The sequence below is a fragment of the Labeo rohita genome, chromosome 2 (assembly GCF_022985175.1).
Source record: "Labeo rohita strain BAU-BD-2019 chromosome 2, IGBB_LRoh.1.0, whole genome shotgun sequence".
NCBI lineage: Eukaryota > Metazoa > Chordata > Actinopteri > Cypriniformes > Cyprinidae > Labeo > Labeo rohita.
In genome coordinates this window covers 15,696,595-15,720,562 of record NC_066870.1, presented here as the reverse complement: position 1 = coordinate 15,720,562, position 23,968 = coordinate 15,696,595, and the positions used below count along the sequence as shown (strand labels likewise).

At 36.2% G+C, this 23,968-nt stretch overlaps 1 protein-coding gene across 2 annotated transcripts in view; it reads left to right on the top strand.

Moving 5' to 3' along the window:
- Positions 1–23,968, top strand: part of tox (thymocyte selection-associated high mobility group box) — a 72,401-nt gene that overhangs the window by 11,203 nt on the left and 37,230 nt on the right. For both annotated transcript variants that reach the window (XM_051134658.1, XM_051134650.1), the window contains exon 2: positions 23,063–23,128. In XM_051134658.1, the coding sequence (XP_050990615.1) occupies positions 23,063–23,128 (66 nt within the window). The remainder of the gene's footprint in view (positions 1–23,062; positions 23,129–23,968) is intronic.

The following is a 23,968-nucleotide window of genomic DNA, read 5'->3' as shown; positions in this document are numbered from 1 at the left end:
TCAAAGAGACTTAAACCTTATCAGGACAGCTACAAGTGAAATGGAAATGAAAGGCGGTGGACAGAGAAAACAAGGAGCTCATTTCAACAGGAAACCAGCAGAAAGTCATACTCAATTTTGTTTTGTATTAGTCATACCTTCTTCGCGGTTTCCCGCTGAAAGGATAGAAAATGGAGTCAAAAATGGTTCCAAACCCATTTGTTTTATAGAAACACTTTGAAAAGTTTTGCGGTTGGGGCTTAGCATCAGATTAGCTGGGATATGAGACTGTCTGCCTTTAACACAGCCTTTCATCCACTACTATTACTCTAAACATCATTAAACGTGAGCTTTAAAGTCATTTAAAACATTCATTTCTGCATACCTTTCAATTAAAATAACGTGTTGCAGTCCTGATTTAGTACAACACGATTTCACTGCGCAAGACGAAAAGGCAAACTATATTAAAATCTGTCCGGAAGGGCAAGTTTTCTACCCTATTCTGGATAAGAGTGCAAATGAGTCTGTCATCACAAATATTACACCTGATGTATAAAACAATTCATGGCTTTTTCGAAGCCCCCAGGCATTCGGTTTCATGCCTTCCCTGTTAGTGTAAATGCAAATTAGCATTACACAGGTGTTATGTGTGTTTTAAAAGATGGAAATAGTTCCTTTGTCATTTTAATAACGAGATTCTTTTTTCAAAATTGCAATTCAAACGGTCGAGGCTTATAAGTCCAACCACAAAATCATCCCTGTTTCAGTCCACTGAGTTTGATAGCAGTGGACACTTTGTGTTTTTGCTCTCTGCAAACAAGGCCCTGAAGAGTGAGAGAGAGAGAGAGAGAGAGAGAGAGAGAGAGAGAAAAAGAGAGAGTGAGAGAGATATGCACACACACATACACACACACACACATTCAAATATATGACCCCAGTGTAAATGAGGAACAGCTGCACCATTGTAATTAAACATGGGCAAAGAAAACTACACAAACAAATGAACCTCACAGCCGTAGGTCCTGAGGCACATTAAGGGGAGAGAGAGAGGGAGAGAGAGAGAGGGAGAGAGAGTCACAAAGCTTCCTACAGGTGGTTAAAACACAAAATTGCTTCTTGGAAGACAAATGAAGCACCTTTAAATTTGTCAGATAGGAAGTTAATGCTTTTAGTGCTGTTAACGGAGATCAGGCAGCCACACTCGCATTTGACACGTTTCACTGGGTGGAAACTCACGGTGCTCAGCTGTAGTGAGATTAAGCCAAATATTATTTTAAAACATCACACTAATGTGATAATATGAATACATTACACAAGAAAAACAGCAATCAAATATTTCCACAGTTGTTAATTGTGTTGTTTGTCATTTACTGACTAACACTTTACAATAAGGTGTGTTTTTGTGGTAGCATTAGTTAATGTATTAACTAACATGAACGAACAATGAAAAATAGGGTACAACAGGGCTAAAGGCACCCTGGGTTAAAGGCACTTTTGATATTATTTTCCACTAAACCACTAGATTGCACAAAAACATGGCGTAGCACTTTCTAAAACATTCACATTTCAAGATGCACATGCAAATTTGTCTGATCCTTGACGCAATCGCAGGCAGCACCGCAAAGTTAATTCTTTGCTTATTTGATTTAATATTTAATGTTTTTTAAAATGTTGTAGATTTAATTTGTATGAGTAAAATGGATGCGTATATTTTGAGTTGGGCTGTCAAACGATTAATCGTGATTAATCACAAACAAAATAAAAGTTTGAGTTTGCCTAATATATGTGTGTAATTATTATGTAAATACAAACACATTCATGTATACATTTAAGAAATATTTACAAGTTTATGTATTTATTTAAATTTGTATATAAATTATATATAAATAAAAACATTTTGCACATAAATAACATTTCTCTGAAATATATACATTAATTTGTGTGTGTGTGTGTGTGTGTATATATATATATATATATACACACACACACATAATAAATGCACAAAGTACACACACATATATTAGGCAAACTCAACATTTTTTTGTATGCGATTAATTGCGATTAATCGTTTGACGGCCCTAATTTTGAGACACGTCTTCTTAATGATTTTCAGTTTTGTTTAAGATAATTAAAGCAACAGTTTTTAAATAATGAAAGAATATGTAAAATTACGGTTTTTGGGGTAAAAAGCATCCCTGCTGTCAGGGCTAAAGTGATTGTTTTGAACAAGTATTAACTTAGAAATTATTAAAAAAAAACACATTATTTTAGCTAAAGTATTTATATCAATACGGTATGGCTTTTGCCATCATGCTGATGAGCCTTTTATCCCGTGTGTCACCTTATACAATTATAAGATTTTAAGATAAACGACTTGTATGCATTTTGTATTTATTGTCACACAAAATATGTTGCTTCATAAATGTTCAATACAAACGTATATATTTTGTCTGCAATTATACATTTTAGGCGCAGTAAACGTTTTTTCTTAATGTATGCCTTTAGCCCTGTTGTACCCTACATTTATTACGCTATTTATTTATCTTTGTTAATGTTAAGTTAATAATGTTAAGTTAATAAAAACACAGTCATTCATTGTTTGTTCATCTTAGTTTACAGTGCATTTTCACATGCAACTTTTTGTGAAATGTGGTCAACTAGTGGTTAATGTAGTTAAGTAATGTTAACTGACGAACCTTATTGTAATGTTTTACCGTTTACCGATTATTAACTATAAATGAGATTAAAAAGATAGGTTTGCAAAAAGGAATATGTTTTAAATTATTTTCTCATATTGTTCCAAACACTTGTGAGGTTATTATTATTTTTTTTTCCAGTGGAATTTTTTAACCACATCTGTTAAGTTTCAAAAAGGGAAAAAACATCATAAAACAACCATAAAAGTGATTTTTATGACTTGTTTGATATATATGTCTTTTGAACCCACATAATACGTTTATGTAGGAAACAGACCAAAATCAAAGTTATACAGACCATATGGACTACTTTTATGAAACCTTTTTGGAATTTCTTTATTTGTTTTGTCTGTTTTGTCTCTATAAAGAGTCAAAAATGTCAGTTTAAAACAAGATGAGATAGGAAAACCAATGACTGAATCTTTTTTTTTTTGGTGAACTGTACTGTAAAAAAATCTATTGTACTTGAAAGATGAAAGTGCTTGCACTAATTTACTTTTGCCTTCATTATGGTTGTGATTGTAATGGAGCAAGTATGAATATCATATCATCAAGGTATTTTTAGTCTTTGTACCCTCATAAAGTCCATGTGTAGCATCACTCTATTTGATTAATATCATTACATGTCATGTTTTCCTTAGGAAACTTCAAAGTAAATTTGCAGCTCAGGTTCTCCCGCAATCAATACTGTAATATGATAGAGATATTTTTGTCCTCTTAGCAAATATGCTTGAGACTAGAGTTGGAGAGATAACTTCCAAGGCACCATTATCCAAGTAAGAGAAGAATGAGACATACATGTTCTCAGGTTTAGTCCTTAATCAATAGCTTTATGTAAAAAACTACAATCGGCAATAGGCAAATAGCGATGCAGGCGCTGTGCACATCTGAGGATGCCATAGAGACCCATGTGATGCTGATCAGGCTGAAACTCATTAGCCAGGCCAGATTTGTACAAAATGATGCCGAAATCTTGCTCTGAATGGATCTGGTGGATGCTTGTCATGGCAACAGCATGTATCAATAAAGCAATCTTTATTTCCTGACAGGGAACGAGACCTGCATTCTAATAGAGGGGCTGTTATTGCGTCGTGGCATAAACGCTGCGGTCAAACTAGGTTTAGCTAACCCATAAGTTGGGCCGTTAATGTATCAAAGCAGACAAGCAGCTTTGATGATTGACACATAATGGGATGTTTGTGCCCGGTAGTGTCCGAGCTTGTTTTTCCGTGTATGTTTTTAGCAGCGGCTCATTGGTCAGGCCGCATTAATTCCTATGTGTTTTCCTAGCAGGAGAGGTAATGAACAGGAAGTGATTGTGGTCATGCGTCCAGATAAGAGAGCTTGTGTCCCAGCATCCCTGATGCTTATCACCCACCACACCAGGGCGGCAGCTGCGGAGGAAGTACATAGCACCATAGCAACAGCCCAAGAGAGGAGAATTCAGTCTGAAGCGTACAAAAAAATGTCTCAGGTTCAGCTCCGCACAAAATAGGGATGGGAAATCGCCCATTTGACAATTTTCATTCGTAGTTGTGCAGATGCAATATAAAATGGATATTTCTGATTCTAAATTCTGTTAAATCTATGTTCAAAGCGTGTTGTTAAATGACTGTAAATGACTGCAGATAATATATTTATGTGGCGAGCTGGTATAGTGAAATATATTACTTGGAAGAAAAATAGTTTATGATTTGAATAATAAAACTGACATTGATGAACACTGATGAACAGTGATGCCACAGTTTCATAAAAAGTCACTGGAGAGAAAAAAAAACAAACCATATATATATATATATATATGTGTTGTTATTACTGTCAGTTATAATGACTGATATTCAAATAACATATTATAAATATACATTTTTTTTTATTATTATTAACATTATAGTTATAATTTATATTTAGATAGTATATCATTAATCTGTTATTATTATTATTAATGATAATATTGATTTTATATTATGAATATTATATTTCATGTATAATATAAATATTAATTAATATTAATGTTATTATAATAATTTATATTCAAATAACACAAATGCTAATTTATTATTAACATTAATAGTAATTATATTAATAGTAATTTAATGAATAATTTATATTCAAATAATATATATTAATCTATTATTATTGTTATTAATGTCAATTCTAATAGTAATTTATATGAAAAAATTTATTCTATATTATAAATATCAGTCTATTATATGATTGACATTAATAATCATAATTTATATTCAAATATACATTAAATGTTAAACTTCTACTACTGCTGTTATTATTATTAGTATTATTATTAATAATATTGATTAATATATATAATATTTGAATATAAATATATCATTATTGACAATTTTAATTTATTAATTTAGTATGATAGTAATTTATATTCTTAATTTATATTCTATTTTATAAATATCAATCTATTATTTATTACATTAATCAGCATAATTTATACTCAAATAATATATTAAATGTCAAACTTCTAGTACCACTGCTATTAGTATTATTATTAATAATATTGATTAATATTTAATATATGGTATTACTGTGAATTATGATCATTTATATTCAAGTAACATATTATAAATATCAGTTTGTTATTATTAACATTAATAGTAATATTAATTTATATACAAATAATATATTAAATATCAATATATAATAATTATTATTAATGACAATATTGGTTAATTTTAAATATATGAATATAAATTAATATTATTGTTATTAATGTAAATTCCAATAATAATCTATATTCTAATTTAATTCTAATTCTAATTTCTATTTGAAATTATATATTATAAATATCATTCATTATTATTGATATTAATAATAATTTTGACTCAAATAATATATTAAATGTCAAACTGTTATTATTATTATTATTATTATTATTATTATTTTTTTTTTTTGTGGTGGTAGTGGTGGTGGTAAAAAATAAATAAATAAATAAAACAATTGTTGAAGAAAAGGTTATACTGCTAGATCTCTACCTGTCAGCCCTGGTAAAATCACTGTAACACACTTTTCTTTTGTGCCTTATTGCTTTATTGACACTCACACAAACAGAATACAATAGTGCAGTGGTTTGAATTCAAAGCCTGAGTCGCAGATTGAATGGAACAAATGTGGAGGGGATGCTTGGGACTTTTTTTCTCTATGTATGTCCACTGCTGATAGCATTCCCGTTCTCTCGTGTCGTGTCGTGTCGTGTCGTGTCGCTGTAATAAGCCGGGCAGCGCTGGCGACGTGAAGCACTGCTGTGCTGTTGACTGAAGCCGAGCCGAGGATGAGAACACAGTGGCCCATTGTACTGCGTTCAGATACAGAGCCTGATGTGTGAGTTCGGTCAGCTCCTGCTGGGAGCTTTTGTCAAGCCGAGTAGCCCGCTCAAGGGTGTCGCTTTTTCCCCCTAAATACGGACGTTTCTGTGGGAGATTCGGGGAGGGGCCTGTCGTAATGAACATGGCCCTTTTGATTTGCTATCGGCGCCCGCGACGAGTCGCACGTCGCCCTTCCGTCAACGTAGTGTCAGGGTAAATGATGGATTAGCGGATTGATTTCCCGGATATTCCGCTTAATTGTCTTTCGTGTTTTGCAAATTAGCAGGAAAATGACTGAACACAACTCTCTTTGTGGCTTTCCGTGTTTTCACCAGATGGCAAGAGCTCTGCTATTGATTACAACTGTAAGGTGGACTTAAATTAATGTAAACAGCAGAGTTCATTAAATTTTCATTTACAAGCTCTTGCTGTTGATAAAAATAGCTGGTTAATTGTGCCCGAATGCACTGAGTTACCTTCTCCATGTCAATCAGGTGTGACGAGGGCACTTCCTAATTTAAAAGAAGGCAGATTCATATTTTAATAAGCCACCGTGCATGGCATTCAGCCATGGGGTAAGAAAAAAACCACCCAACATCTGAATTAATCGCGTTGGAGGTTAAATTCAATTTCACGTAATGGGACTTGGCACAGTTTTTTTCTCCTCGCACAATAGCTGAAATTGCAGCCCTTTCAGCTGGCTGCTGGCAGCCGTCCACCCAGGTCATCCTGGCTCCTGCTTCTTGTTGTCTCTTTTTTCCCCCCTCTGTATAAAGATACAGGCAGAAAAATGTTAATCCTTTCAGTGCGTCGCACCTGTTGACATTTTTGGGGTCTATCGGTTTTGCGATTAGCGTGATTTAGTGTAGCTTACCTCCCCGCAACAAGGACGGCCTGAGGGTTTTGGGTGGGGGTTTGTGTCCATTTTCCTGATGCACCAGGACAAATTCTTCGAGTCTGTTGAGAGTGATTAGATTTCTCAAGGGTCCTTGTCTCAGAAACACTACCCTACATAAATTACTCATGCTCGTCTCTCATGGGCACAGGGACCGGCTGCCAGTGCTGGAACATATCAGCCATTTGCCTGTTCAAACGTTGATGTGGTGAAATCAGCAATACAAAATATGAAAATTATCAATTACAAGGTGGTACTAATTATATACTGGATATATGTAGTGGCCACAAACAAGATTTGGACACTTTAGTCACTTGTGGTAACACTTATATAATAAGGTGTCATGTGTTAACATTATGAATGAACAATAAACAATCCATTTATTACACTATTTATTCATCTTTGTTAATGTTAGTTAATAAAAATACAGTCGTTCATTGTTTATTCATGTTAGTCCACAGTGCATTAACTAATGTTAACAAACACAACTTGTGATTTTAATAAAGCATTAGTAAATGCTGAAATTATAATTAACTAAGGCTAATAATTCTTAACTTAGGTTAACTAATGGACCTTATTGTAAAGTGTTACCAAATTGGGAAACATGTACTTGTATATACAGTACATTATATACATTCAAAAGTTAAATAATACTAAATAATACTTTTATTTAGCAAGGATCCATTAAGTGATTTCTATTTCAAAAAGCTGTTCTTTTGAACTTTCTATTAATCAAAGAATACTAAAGAGTCAGGATTTCCACAAAAAAGATGAATTAGTACAAGAATTTTCAGCGTTGATGAAAATAATAAATGTTTCTTGAGAATCAAATCAGCATATGTGACCCTGGACCACAAAACCAGTCATAAGGGTCCATTTTTGAGATTTATACCTCATCTGAAAGCTGAATAAATAAGTTGCTAAATAAATTTGTTACGATAGTACAATATTTGGGCGAGATGCAACTATTTGGAAATCTGAGGGTGCAAAAAAAAAATCTTAATACTGAGAAAATCGCCATTAAAGTTGTCCAAATGAAGTTCTTAGCAATGCATATTACCAATCAAAAATTAAGTTTTGATATATATATATATATATATATATATATATATAGGAAATGTTCAAAATATCTGCATGGATCATGATCTTTACTTAATATCCTAATGATTTTTGGCATAAAAGAAATATCTATAATTTTGACCCATACAAAATTAAGACTGGTGCTACTTAAGACTGGTTTTGTGGTCCAGGGTCACATATTATACTGATTTCTGGCAGATCATGTGACACTGAAGACTGGAGTAATGACTGCTGTAAAATCAGCTTTGCATCACAAAAAGAAAATTTAAATTATAAATAAAATATAATTGAAAAAATATAATTAAAATATAATTGTTTTTGAAATTGTAAAAATATTTCAAAATTTATATATATTATAGATTTTTTTTAACATGAACTTTACATGAACAAACAATAAACAATACATTTATTACAGCATTTATTTATCTTTATTAATGTTAGTTAATGCAAAAAAACAGTTGCTCATTGTTAGTTCGTGTTAATTCAGAGTGCATTAACTAATGTTAACAAGCGCAACATTTGATTTTAATAATGCATTAGTAAATGTTAAAATTAAGTATTGTTCAAGTAGTTAACTAATGAACCTTACTGTAAAGTGTTACTGATATTTTGTATTTAATCAGCAATCATTTTTTAAGCGTGACCTACATGTCTAGTTGTGTATATCTATACATATTCGCAATATAATGACGAGGAAGTTGCACTACAACACTGTAAATGTGTTGTGTAACGCTCTGTGTTGGTGAGAGTGCTCTCATGTGGTTGTTTGTAAGGGGTCACCATGTCATGCGGAAGGTTTCATGTCTTCAACTAGCTGTTCTGTGGTTGAAATGCATTGTGGGACATTGGTGTAGACATATGTCGGACTGTATCCCAAACACCAAAAGTAGCACACACACACATACACACACCCCACTCCTGTTGAGATAAAAATAACGTGACCTACCTTTCAGCTGCAAACATCCTCAAGTGAGCAGATACACTTAAACACTCTCCCACACGAGTTAAACACCGTTGACCCCGCACAGCTGCACCAAAATCTGCACCATTTATCAAAATACAGAAACGAAACAGACACCGAAGACAAACAAGGAGAATAAATGTTGTCTTTGGGCTTTCGGTGCTGGAAAACACTTGTTCAAACAGCCTTATCAAACCAAATTTTCCCCTCAACCAATCGTAAAATAAAGCAATTAAGTGGTCATGTCACCATCTATTGGTCTCCAGTGAAATATGCCTTCATTTACCTCCGTCGGGATTCCTGAGGCAGTAAATTATGATACACTGTAATTTTGTCTCACTCTGAAAGGATATTTAACAAGCCACTGGCTGCTCACTCTGAAACTTAATCATTTTTATCCCCCGTCCCCCGTCTTTTTTCAGGTCAGCTCTGTTTTAGATGAGATTCAGTCAGTGTCGAAGCATATCTGACGACTCGGTTAGGGGAAGCTGACATTAGACTCCGCTAATGGTTTAATTTAAGCTAATTGCGCCGACACCAGTGACCAAAAACCACGAGCCGCGGGAACCGATAAAGCGTTTCACGCCAACAATACGGCCGAGGAGCGTTGGGAGAAAAGAAGAATATGTCATCATTCATGAATCATTAAACCAATAAATTCAAAATGTTTCCCCGAAGCTCGGCTGCCTCAGTACAGCTGCGTCATGGCGTTTCCATCCCCACCCCCCTCCAAACGCAAATTGCCATTCTTCACATATCTAAGTCGGGCCATTGTGAAGATAATTGTAACATAGGAGGCTGGTTTAGCTCTCAGCGTGGGGCTTTCACCAATCAACTGATAGAAATGAATACGTGCATTACGTTGCCATATATTCCGAAATAAATCCGCGCGACGGCTTGGAGGCAAAGCGCAGAGGGGAAAAGCCCAACACGGTTTCTCGGCTCGACATGAAATCGTACCAATTCAATAAGAGCCAGGCAGTGATTTATACTTCATCCTCATCTCTGGGCCTAATATCAGAGTGCCTCTATAGGTAGTCATGAAAGTCACTCTAGCTCACTGTAATAAATTACAGTGGTGGAACACGAATGAAGACGCTTTCAGTTCAGCTTCAGGCTCTCAGAAAATTGCCATTTTGAGGAGGGGGGGTGGAAAAAGAAATCACTTTGTGCCGTAATGCAGTACAGACAAAGGTTATTCATCAGAGGAATGATTTGAAGTCAAAGATGACTGCCACTCTTGATATTGAATGCTAGGGAGCAAAGAGAGAAACACTCCCCCCTTCTCTCTCTCTCTCTCTCTCTCTTTTCTCCCTTTGCCTCTATTTCTCTCCATGACGACCCTGACCCACTTTTTGTGGCTGCTTATTATTCAGGCTACGGTTTATCCATGGAAAGAATGTGTGTAATTTGGTTTGACAACAAACCCCTGCGTGTTCCTCTCCGAGAAGTGGTTGCTATCGACAGCGGCTCGTATCGAGTAATTTTTTATTTCTTTATTTTAATATAAAAGAAATCATAATGTACTCACATCTGGGGAATAAGCTGAAATCTTCTGCACGGGAAGCGTTCGAGCGCACGCCTCACGCGGAACTACTGCTTTTAGTAACAGCGTTTGACCTTTAGATTTCAGCTGAAATGAAACCACGAGAAAACCTTTCCTTTTCGCCCATACGTCCCTCCTGCCATTACGCTCGCATTTTTCTTGCCCTCTCTGTGTTTTATAAACGTTGACATGTTTAGAAAGTGAAGTTTCACCGCTGACTAATTACACGGGGGAAACCAAAGGTGTACATTTGGATGTTGATACTATTCGTCACTCGAGCATCTGCTGATCAGAAATGAAACGGAGAGCATTTCTGGCATGTCTCCAAGACAGCATTAGCATCTTGCACGAAGCCAGAGGAATATATTTTATTACCTGACATACTGCTGCTTTTAAGGGTCCGCACATGTTGACATAGGGAGGTCGGCAGAAGGTCTGAAAGGCCAGATGTACCTAGTTGATACGGAGCGGCTGATAACAAGATGACGGGATTAATTATTTCCCTCAATCTGCCAACAGTCTCTTATGCGGTCATGTATATACAGATGGAGCAAAATGTATTTATATAATATATCAACTCATGAATGTTTTGGAAAACGAGTGGGGAAAGAGTGGAGATGAACTGAATTTAAAGAGCAGTCTAATGTTTGTTTTAGCACAGACAAAACAATATATGTTATGACCATGACTCAAAAATCATTTTTTGTTTTACATTTGCATTTTCTCTGCCCTGCCTGTTTTTAAACTTAGGGTTTTGTATAAAATCTCAAAAAAGGGGAAAACATATTGATATATTTTTTTTTACTAGTGGGTGCAGGACACTATAGTTCATTAGTTCATTTAAGTGAGGATAGCAAAATAAAATAAACTGCGACATGTATTATACCCAGAAATTCTTCATACAGTGGACTACCAGTAAACATGATACAAATTTGGGAGCAAAAAATATTCAGACACTTTGACCATGTTTTACTTAAATGTTTTTTTTTCTTTAATTGCTAATGCGACACAGACTCAACAAAATGAAGCATTGCTTGGTGATTTGTCAACAAAGTATTAATAGTTATAATAATGTATAATAATAATGTAAATATTAACAGTTGTGTGAATTTTTGGATGAATGTAATCTATTACATACCTTTCTATCGAAGTTATCTGACATTATCATAAGTTTGTTCTGACACAGTTTGACTCTGAGATATTGTCATTTTATTACCATTTTCTAAACTACAGCAAATAACTATTATTATTATTTTTTTTTATTTGGGAGTATTTTATAATCTTATTATACATCTACCTGCATTGCAGTTTGTCCAGAATGAAACAGAAATACTAATTTATTGCAGTTAAATGTAAAGAGCAGTTTTATGTTTGTTTGTTTACATTTGCATTTTTCTCTGCATATATATATATATATATATAGTCTCAAAAAAGGAAAAATAAATGAATTATTAAAAATAACTTTTTTAAAAAAAATAAATTTGGGAGTATTTTATAATGTAGTTTGTAACTAACTAAACAAATCTAAGTTTTACCATTAATTTATTTGATATTTGATGTGTCATCTTATGAATGTGGGTAGGGAATAAGTGTGGATGAATTAAATTTAAAAAGCAGTTTTCCGTTTGTTTTAGCACAGAAAAAACAATATATGCTATGACCACGACTCAAAACATATATACTTATATATTAATATAAATTCATTCGTAAGCATTTTATAATCTTATTTCACATTTATGTGGATTCTAGTTTGTCCAAAATGAAACAGAAATATAAATTTATTGCAGTTCATCTAACACTAACTAAACAAATTTCAGTTTTACCATTAATTGATTTGATTTTAATTATTTATTATTTAATAAAACACAATCTGAACATTAGATGTTCAAAATAAAATAAAAGCTGGAGATAAAACACAGGCGTGAAGTATTTCACAAGAGGTACATTAGCATTGAAAAATGCATTATATCCATTTCTGTCAGTTCAAGAGGTTTTATAATAGATATTTTAGGGGGCCCATATATTCCAGCATCTCTGGGTCCAACATAAAAGGGGACGAAAATGAGCATGGTGCTGAGTAGTGAGTGCATTTAAACCACAGGGTGTGGAAAGAATACACACTCGCAGTTTGATTTTCCCATACTCTGACCTTCCATAAGAAACTGATGAGGAATGAAATTGGTTCCAGTCTCGCGAAAAAAAGCTCTGATTCACATCTGGACATCTGAGAGAGAGAGAAAGAGAGAGAGAGACACAGACACACACACACATGCTCAAAACGTCCTAGTCGGTGCAGCAAAAATGGTTCCATACTTTCAGACAATGCGACAAACTGTCGTACTAACAATCAAGGCCTATTCGGCATTCCTGCCAAACAACTGCATTTAATGACTGAAAGCTGTACCGCACTAAAACATTTGTGAAAAAAAAACAACATGATGCCATTCACATCTGCGTCACATGAAATGATGAGTACAGCGCAGCAATAAAGTCTGAGCACAGGTGCAACGCCAGAAATAGGATTCGTTCTATTTGATTACAGTATGTATCACTGAGCAGGAGAGATGTCACTTCTAGACATATCATCCAGTGCCAGAGAAGCAAATGCATAAAGCCAATTTGACAAAGGGGTCAATATACAGCATCCAATAAAAAAGAAATCTACAAGATCTGCCAAGAGCTATAAACATCAAAATAATGGCCCCACTGTTCAACAAATATATTCAATTGGCTCCTCTTTTCTTATTTGTTTCTTGGATCATTTTATATTTTTGCCATTTACAAAGTCGTAGAAGTCAAACGTGATGCATGGCGGTGAAAAGTACGCCCGCCGCGTCTGCGGTGAAACGTTAGCCGCGTCTGTACAACAGGCAATCACCAGAGATGATGTGGGGCTCATTGATTGCACGCAACTTGCATGATTATGTTCGGCGCAAAGCGTTCCATTGGACTCATATCTCATTACCTTTCTTCCTGAACGGCGGCCATTTTGATTGGGTGCCGCTACAGCAGAGAGAAACAAGAGAGCGCCACCGGCCTCCGGTTCCACAGGAAGTGCACGATAATCTGTGCAGCTTCACCGAAAAGGCCTCGAAATGTCCTTTGTTTGTAATCTGTTCTGTCACCAATATGTCTGCGGCATCATGTGTCTTTCCTCGGCTCCCTTCCCCCCTTCTTATGATATCTGTTTATATTGGATCTGTACAATATGAATAATGTAGAGCAACCAATCTCATTACCATGCTCAGATATAGAATACAGATTATTGTATAACATTTGCATAAAATTATGGTTCTCGTTGAGGGAGAGGGAGCGTTTCTTTCACCGTTTGATTTATTGGGTTCATTTGTGGTGAGAAAGATTAGTTTTGAGTTACATAAAATTGCCTCCAATGTGAAATTTATGATACTTAAGTTGGAATTCAACACCTTACAATCAGATTTTAATAGCTGGAAATTTTAGACACATTTCAGTCAGAATGACTTTTCAGAAAGACCTTTATCATCATTAGCACTTTCAAAATGAAGTCGTTTCATAATTCCACACATGCATATATTTTGCACCTTCTTTTGCATAATACGCTCATTTACAAATCCTCACCCAAGATGTATTTTGCTCATGTAACGAACGGAACATTTCATAGCTTTTATTAAATCATACGCAGTATGGAAACACACCAAATGCAGTTTTGCCAAAATGCAATATTTGCAAGGCCTTCATTTGTGTCTGCTTTTCAAATTGTAGCTGCGCATAAATCAATAGCGTATCATGTTGATATTGCAGCCCATAATTCTACTTTTGGAAAAACAGTGGCGCGCTGTCAAATATGGATGTTTGAGGAGTTTTTTTGTCAGTGCAGTACAATATAATTAGCTGGAGTGGCCAAGTACTTCGCTCAAGGGTACAGACTGGTCCTAACATAAAACATAAGGGTTTAACATCATCCCGGCTTCGCAGCTTGTTTTCATCCCAGAACCTTTCAGAAGTCCGTCCCGGCCCGACTAAGTGGCAAACACTTAAGATTAGAGGAACAGAAGTTCCTCATATATTTTAATAGAGAGTTGTTCAGAGCCGGTTGGGGTTGGCAGGGTGCCCTGGTACCTTCCTCCTCAATAGCTGGTAGTCTTATATAACAGTGCATGCCAGGGAAAAGGAGTTTGGAGGGGGAGAACTAGGGAGTGGGGGTTATATAGGTTTAGCCAGAACGTTTCCATTTTATCTGTGTACACAGTGGGATGATGAGGCCAGGCAGGGGGGCTGTGCAGAAATCCTGCTGACCTCTGGAGAGCTCAGAGAGCAATGCACTGATATGAGCTGCTCTCAAGACTGCAGGTGCTGAAAGCTATTACTCTCTTGATTACGGATGGGAATCTCAGGATTTAACGATTCTGGTTCCGATTTCGCTTAATGATTCCGGTTTCTTAATACCGTTGAGGAAGCACCAGATAATTGATCCTAATTACATTGTCATTTCGTTTAGACAAAACCTAAAGTGTATTTTTACCTATACATTGTCATGTGAATAATCAGTGCATGAACCGTAGGTACATAAACAATAGTAACTCTTTCGTTTTTGATGAATCATTTTAAGTTTGTGATTCATTTATTAAATATAATTCATTTGAGCCACCGTGACATTCATCAGTGTGTTATTTTGCTTTATTATTATTCAATTCAGCTAAGCTGAAGAATAATTTAGCATAATTTTTTGTAGATTCAACAACGGTGGAAGTTTAATCAGCTTCCTAGGTCAGTAATCATAGTACTCACTAGGAAGTCAGCCATTTTAAGAGCTGCGACAATCGCAAAATCCTTGCACTAGAACGTCCACTTTCTACAAAAAAACCCCACAATAAACCAAAAACATGGGAGTATCTATATATCCATCTTTATTATCTTTTAAATGTTTTTTTAAACAAAAATGAAGCTAGAAAGATATAGATAGATTGTTTAAAGGGTTAGTTCACCCAAAAATGAAAATTAGCCCATTATTTACTCACCCTCATGGCGTCCGAGGTGTATATGACTTCCTTCTTTCAGACAAATGCAATCAGAGTTATATTAAAAATTATCCAAGCTTTAGAATGGCATAGACAGGTGTTTCTCATCAACAGGTCAAAACAAGTCCAATGAAGTGCATCCATCCATAATAAAAAGTGCTCCACACGGCTCCGGGGGCTGAATAAAGGCCTCCTGTAGTGAATCGATGCATTTTTGTAAGAAAAAATATCCATATTTAAAACATAATAATCATTTTAATTTAGCTTGTGCTCACTGTTGTACATGGAAGCAGCTCCGAGCAGATGACGTAGGATGTCAGCGATGCGCCTGTGAGTCTTGTGAAAACCAACGTTTGTTTACAGGAGCAAAGGAAGCTAATTTGTGATGGTTATTTTGTTTTGGTCTCCACTGCGCGTCCGCGTTCGTCACTTTTGAGTGGCGTGTGCGCAACGCCGATGTCCTACGTCATCCGCCCGGAGCTGCTTTCATGTACAACAGTGAGCTCAAGCTAGATTAAAGTGATTATTGCAGTTTAAATATGGATATTTTTCTTACAAAAATGCATCGATTCCCTACAGGAGGCCTTTATTCACCCCCTGGAGCTGTGTGAGGCACTTTTTATTATGGATGGATGCACTGTATTGGACTTGTTTTGACCTGTTGAAGAGAAGCACTTGCCTATTGCCCTGATAAAACTTGAAAGAGCCAGGACATTTTTTAACATAACTCCATTTGGATTTGTCTTAAAGAAGGAAGTCATATATGTATAGGATGCCATGAGTGTGAGTAAATAATGGGCTAATTTGTATTTTTGGGTGAACTTAACCTTTAAGAAGCAGCTGAAGATACACCAGCAGTTTACTTGTAAAAAAAAAACAAAAAACTAAGCATTTTATTTCTCTTCTATGCATTTCTTCTCTGCTTTAGCTTGTTTCCTAATCTACCAATCTAACAATTATTGTATACTGCAAATTTTGTTTGCTCTGTGAACAATTGCTTACGGTCATCTATAGTCACTAAGTCGCTTTGGATAAATACTTCTGCTGAATGAACATGTAAATAGTGGTGACATTTTACAATGCGAGTGAGTTGTCACATCACTGGAAACTATGTGATCACTATCCCAATGTGTAGTTTGCCAGGGTCCTTTACAAAGTCATGTTGATTCATGAGCTGATTGAGATACACCAGCTGAGTGTTTTAGTACTGTGACCTGACCACATTAGCAGTTTTACTAACAGAGAAACCACTTGTGGTACTTAGTTTTGGTATTTAAATAAAAAAAAAAATAAAGCCAGTTCTGAATAAGAATGCCAACCTTGCACTATTTCTGAAACAACCTAATTAGCACAATTTCATAGCAATTCAGCAAATTGGTGGTTCATTTGTATGTTTCTGTACAGTCTGCTTATGCTCCATGCTTAAAGTGATAGTTCACCCAAAAATGAAAATTCATTAATTACTCACCCTCATGTTGTTCCAAACCTGTAAGACCTTTGTTCAACACAAATTAGGATATTTTTGATGAAATCTGACAGCTTTCTGACCCTGCATAGACAGCAACAAAACTCACATCTTCAAGGCCCAGAAAGGTAGTAAGGACATTGTTAAAATAGTCTATGTGTGCCAAAATAATAAATAAATAATGATTTTATTAAAAAATCTTATCTTGTCTTATCTTACGTGAACCAGCATTCTGGCCCGGATGCTCTGCACCATGTTTACAAGCAGAAAAAGACACATGCTGTACATTAAACAGTCTCCGTAAACATGTTTGAAGATGTCAACAGAGAGGATGACTTGCATTTTTTTGCCCAGCCTTACTTATTTGAACCAGAATATACAGACGATGAACTAAGAGAGATGGACGTTCTGTTGTCTGTGTCAGCATGGCAGAGACTGATACAGAAGAGAAGAAATTGCTGAATAAAGTAGTTGTATTGTTTTCTTTGCACACAAAAGAAGCTCAGAAAGCTCTCGGATTTCATTAAAAATATCTTAATTTGTGTTCTGAAGATGAACGACGGTCTTACAGGTTTGGAATGAAATGAGGGTGAGTAATTAATGACAGAATTTTCATTTATAGATGAGCTATCCCTTTAAGAGTGGGTTAGGTGTGGGCCTTCTATATTTAACTTTTCCCTAAAAATCATTTTTTGCAAAATTTGTACGAATTCATGTGAAATTAACACATAAAATGCTCATGTTGGCCTAAATCACACACGCTAATTGATCGAGGAAACTTTGAAGCTAGTGTCAGATTGGAATCAAACGCAGCTCTCTTAAACACCTCGTTCTGATCGAGCGTCAACGCAGAGACCCCGGAGTGACACTAATTAGAATAAATTAACAGAAAACCCCTTGTAAGATAAATATGGGCATTAGCGAATGAACACATCCCTGGCCACAGTTCAGTCCCCGCACACACACTTTGGCCCGTAGGCCTCGTCGTTCTGAACCAGGGGAGTCATTTAAGGATGAACAGTTTAATTACAGAGCTAATAAGTGTTGCCACAGACTTTCTAATATTATTCTGGGAGAACACTAGCATGTCATTACCCTCCTCCCCCTGAGGAACACTTCCTATTAATCATAATGAGGAATTTGTTAGCATGTGGTCATGTCAGTTGGGATCAATTTCTTTTACCTAAGCTTCCTATGAAGCTGCCAGACGCTCGGGGCGGAGTGTGGAAGGGATCGATTTACAGTCCCGCAGCCATTAGGCCCTGTTTTGTTTTTGTTGTTTTTGTTATTTGATAGCTCATTTGCATCAGCGCGGCAGCTGCCGAACGCACATTGTAGTCGTTTGTTGACCTGCTTGCACAGATACTTTCTTGCTTTTCACACTGAAACGGTTGTTTATTTTAGGATGTAGCTCATGCCTGTGGCCCTGTAGTTTGATGATGGACTCTTGTGGCGTTTTTTTGCTAATAATGCAATCATTTGCGTGAGTAGCGTATGCAGTCGAGCTGTCAGATTTTGGAAAAGCAATCTACACTGGCTGTGGTTTTATTGGTCATGTAATGGCACCTCAGGCTCTGAAAGAAAAGCTACAGTGACACAAAATGGCTCCCAGCTTGCCACAAGATTGAGAAACGCTAGTTCACACAAATTAAGGAAAACCTCAGTCGTAATCGGCCCGTACGGTTCGCGAAATAGAGTTCGCACATTCGGGGTTTTGCTCTGAAAGCGCTTTCGGCGTGTAGGTTAGGGAGGGTGTTGGCCAACTGTTGCTGGATGGATTTGGTGTCAGTTTGATGGGTTTAGCTCTGAGGTTTCACTTTTTCAGCTAAGGCCGCCTCACACTTTCCACTGGCACATTCATATGCAAATAGTGTCTGATAGAGGGTAAGAGCTAAGCAGATAGAACAGCGCACGGACACCGAGAGAGACATGTGAAAGGTCACGGCAGTGACAAACTAGAGAGAATCTTTAGAAAAACGGATATGGTGTGAACGACTGCGTCTAGAACCTTCTGTTATAAATAACGGGCCGCCATGTGAGTGGGAGACAGTGGTGTTGAAATGAGGAATGAAGTTTTATTAATCAACATAAGCAGGAGTAGAACCAGACACAAGCAGTTTTGCCAGCTGTATTTACTGTTAAGCTTAGTGTTTCAAAATCATGCACTTGTTCTAATGCTGTTCTGTGCCTGAGAGATGTTGGTTGTGTTCTAAAACCTAGCGAGCTCCCTATTTAGGCAGCATTTCAAGGCACACTATACTGATATGAAAGTGTATCTAAAAAAATATTTTTTTTTGGCCCAAATCTAATCCCATAATGCACTGCAAAAAGTACCTATACCTGTATTTTTACTTACATTTTTTACTTTTATGCTTATTAGAGTACTGAGAATAGAAACATACTGAAATCTCAAAACTGCTTATAAAATCTGACATGAACCGTCCATAAATGTGACCCTGGACCAAAACAACAGTCATAAGTAACATGGGTATATTTGTAGCAATAGCCAACAATACATTGTATGGGTCAAAATTATCAATATTTCTATAGGATACTAAGTAAATATCATGTTTAATAAAGATATTTTGTAAATGCCCTACCATAAATATATCAAAACTTAAGTTTTGATTAATAATATGCATTGTTAAGAACTTCACTTGAACAAGGCAATTTTCTCAATATTTAGATTTTTTTGCACCTTCAGATTCCAAATTTAGTTGTGTCTTGGCCAAATATTGTTCTATCCTAACATACCATACATCAATGGAAAGCTTATTTATTTCAGCTTTCAGATGGCGTATAAATCTCAATTTAAAAAAAATTGACCCTTATGACTGGTTTTGTAGTCCAGGGTCTCATATGTTGTTTTTATGCTCAAAAAGCATATTTTTCAAGTCGGTGCATATGCAAAGCAAAGTGCAAGTCTCAGGACACTGACTATTTCTATGGGATTTCAATTGGCATTTGGCTCTTTAAATTAGAAGGCAGGACTTACTAAATCTAAAACCAATATCTGCAGCATAGCTGAAAAATTATATGCTTTTTCAACATTTTCTCATTATGAATAAGGGTTTAAAGGTTGTAGTGGTGTTTGAGAAAACAGCACATTTCATAGTTTAAGAATAGCCACATCTTAGATCAGCCTGATCACATTAATCACAATCAATAAGCTAGCATGAAATTAACTGTCATCCGTGTGCAAAAACCAATCAGATCGGCCCATCAACTCGCACACTTAAAAGGTCGCAATGTGATAGGCTTTCATTAGGATTATTGCCATTTCATTTCCATAGAATTATCTCGAGCAGGCATAATGAAATGAGATGTGCTGCTCGGATGAACAGAAATACAAACATTCAGCCAGTGACAGGCGTCAGCCGCGAGTTTCTCTCTCTCTCACTCACTCGGTCTCTTCTCCTTCGCGACACCCTCTCTCATTCTTTCGTAACACTCAAATAAGTGTCATGGATCTGTGTTAATGACAACCCTGTCCAGGACCGATTGCTGAGAAAGCCATTCTCTCACAGCCACAACTTAAAACATATCTGATTTCTGCTTTTGATATTAATCAGTCATTTTTCATGGGTTTTTAAGGAAGTGGAGCAGATGTAAATTGTCGGGTATTTGTCAGGCAGGCGTGTCAGCAGAATCTCTGTGTGTGTGTGTGTGTGTGTGTGTGTGTGTGTGTTGCTGAGTGGACTGTAGTAGGCAGCCAGTGTGGGCTGCTGTAATTTCCCAGGTGTGCTGCACAGCTGGGTCACAGGCTCATTCTCCTTCATCACACAGTTAACCTGCACTGACTCAGCTGAAGCTGTTTTGAGCATCTTCAGCAGGTGAATGCACAAGCTGCATGTTTACTGTAAAAGACACCCTGCTTCTGATCTGATGGATTTCTGTTCGTCACGCAGGTCGAGTAGATGCATGAACAGTTCTGGTTTCATAAACATTTTTTCTTAAAACTTTAAAGTCAACATGAAATACCATGTGCAACCCATTTTACTTCTGTAATCTGACGTATTTCTGAGTGAAACAGGATATTCAATGAGCTTGATTTTATCCATCTGGAATTCATTTACATGCAGGTTAAATGCTAGAATAGAGCCAGATTGCTGGAAGGAAAAAAGCCAATGTTAAAAAGTGTACAAACCCATTTTTCTACAGAAACATTGTCCAGCAGCGACACCAGTAGGTAAAGTTACAGCAGGTGTCCGCGTATCTCCTGGCTCCCCTGAGCCTGTTGAGTTTTAACAGACCCCCTAAAGCGTGCCGTGAGTTTGAGAATAATTGAGAGTAAATGGGGGATATGATTGGATATGACTGATTATGTTCGCCTGTGATTGGTTCATGCAAATAAATCCCGCCTCTTGTGTTCTTGCACATTTGCGAATCAATCTGAATGAACAATATAACAAGTTGTTATTAAACAGTTAATGGGAAACTAATTTTAAAAAGTAAGTAAATAACTCGCACATTTAGATATAACCACTTTGCTCAAAATAAGACTTAAAATGGCATGAAAACATGATCTGTGTGAGTTTTTAGTGAGTAATCAGCTTGGTTTTTGAATTTTAAAGTAAATCTCTGCAGTGTTGGGGGTAACACATTACAAGTAACGTGAGTTACGTAATCAGGTTCCTTTTTTCAAGTAACTAGTAAAGTAACGCATTACTTTTTAATTTAAAAAAAAAAATCTGAGTTACTTTTTCAAATAAGTTTGCCAATTTATTGACTGACAAGTCTCTTGTCCTCATGTTGAGAGAAATCGGAAGTACAGAAACATAAACATAATGTTACTGTAGTTCTAGAACTAAATGTGAACATGCATAAATTCATCTCACTTGCAAAAAAACAAAACAAAAAAAACGATTTCTTGATGATCCAGTTCAACCATACTAATAAGAAAAATGACTTTAGATAAACTAACATTTGTGCTTCATTGTTTTTTTTTATTACTGAAGAGTGTTGAACTTTCTTCTTCTGTGTTCTACAGATGTGAATTTGCTTTTCCTTCAATCTGAGGTTTATTAATTTCACTTTTTGGTGTAAAAGGGCTTTTACATTTGCTAAAATTTAAACTATTATTTTATATTAAAAACAAGCAAGCCCTGCCCAGATTTAAAAAGTATTGTGAAAGTAACGCAAAAGTAATGTAACGCATTACTTTCCATAAAAACTACCATAATTAGTTACTTTTTTAGGGAGTGACACAATATTGTTATGCATTATTTTTAAAAGTAACTTTTCCCAACACTGTTTCCACTACCTTGATGAGATTCATACTTGGCTTTAAGTAGTAGAATATTGATTACATTGTTAATATAAAAAATATAAAACAGTGTGTTTTTACTGATAGTTTACGTAATGTTTATTTAACCAAGAAAATGTGACTGGGGCATGAATTTACATTTGATTTACCTCTTAAAATTCCCTTCTCATTTCAGAACACCACCACACACCACTGTGTTAGTGGTATAGAAAATGACACACTTCATTTTATTCTGATTGTGGTTAGCCAATAATAAAATCTGAAAAAAAAGCTATAAAACTGCAACTGTGGTGATGCACTTTCAAAAGGTACTAATATGTTCCATTTAGAGGTTAAAAAAAAGGTGCAGAGATGTAGCTTTTGAACCACCCCTGTGACAGCTTTGTACCTTTTAATTGTCAGCCAATACTGTGAGCACATTTCACACTGATTGAATGGTCCTTTGATGGTAAAATACATAGATTTAACAGGTTTTTGGGAGTTTCTATCTGTGGTGAGATACCTGGGCCTGTCCTGCAGTCTCAGGTCTATCCTTGTGTGGGCTCATCAAACTCACACGGCTCCCTCTGTTTTATTCCACTGCGCACATGAAAGCATTTCATTCATCCCCCTCAACCAGCAACTTTAATTACCACTGTACTAATTACATCAAATCACTGACATCTCCATCTGATACGGCAGGGACTTCAAAGCCTAATTGTCTTTGAGCCCTGCGTTTTGGGAAGAAAGCACTGAACAGAAATACCAACCGCATGTTACGTTCTGTGGCTCATATTGTGTGTCAACTGAACATTTCTGACTGTTTATTTATCGCTTTTTTTTCTCCTCTCTGTGTCTGTTTGCAGTACGACAGTGAAAACATGTTCATGAGTATGCCAGAGCCCAGCCAGGACTTTGTGCCAGGGAACCAGGTGGGTTAATTACTGCTCACTCCTTTTGTTTTAAGTCGTAATTAAACAAATTTAAGCCAGCGCATCGCAAATTAGAGCCGCTATCAGTCGCCACCATAATCAGGGGCTATTATAACATGTAAACAAAGCATTTAAAGCTTTGTCTCAGCTTAATGAAATGAAGCTTTAATGCATATTGTCGTAGGCTTTCATTTCCTCCATTTACACTTTCATTAAAAACTAAACACAGTATGGACTGCAAACAAGGCCACGGGTCTATAAAAGGCAGGCTGCAGCGTTTCTGAGCAATGCTCCTCTAGTTACGGCCGTTACTCACCGAGGGAAGTTTATTTCAGGATGCTTGTGCTTCTTCGAACAACTGAGATAAAAGGCTGTTTCATCAGTGACTCAAGCTAGATAGTTCTATAAAAAGCACAGCTTGATTAAATTTTTAAAGTAAAGCATGCAATTCGGTGCATTAAGGTCAAGGGTTAACATGCTTGCTTGAGGAGAGCAGGTCGTCTTAGGGGACCTTTTACATGTTTGGCTAATGAATTAAGGGTACAGGTTAATTAGCGCCCCTCAGGACACCTGCCACATTCTGCTTTATGGAAATGAATGTGACAGGCGGCCCGGCGCACCGTAGACGGACCGTTCAAGTGTGCATGTGCAAAATTGTAACCAGGATTTTTTCCCGCAGTATTTCTCCCTGCAATTTTTATCAGCCTGCAGCAGGCTATATATGATGTTGCTGCTCTATTAAAACATTTCCTTCCTGCTTTTGTCATGGGCTGTTTGGGTTTGGCCTGTTTTTATAGACGCATTGATCTGAACTATGTGCTTGCATTCCATGAAATTTAA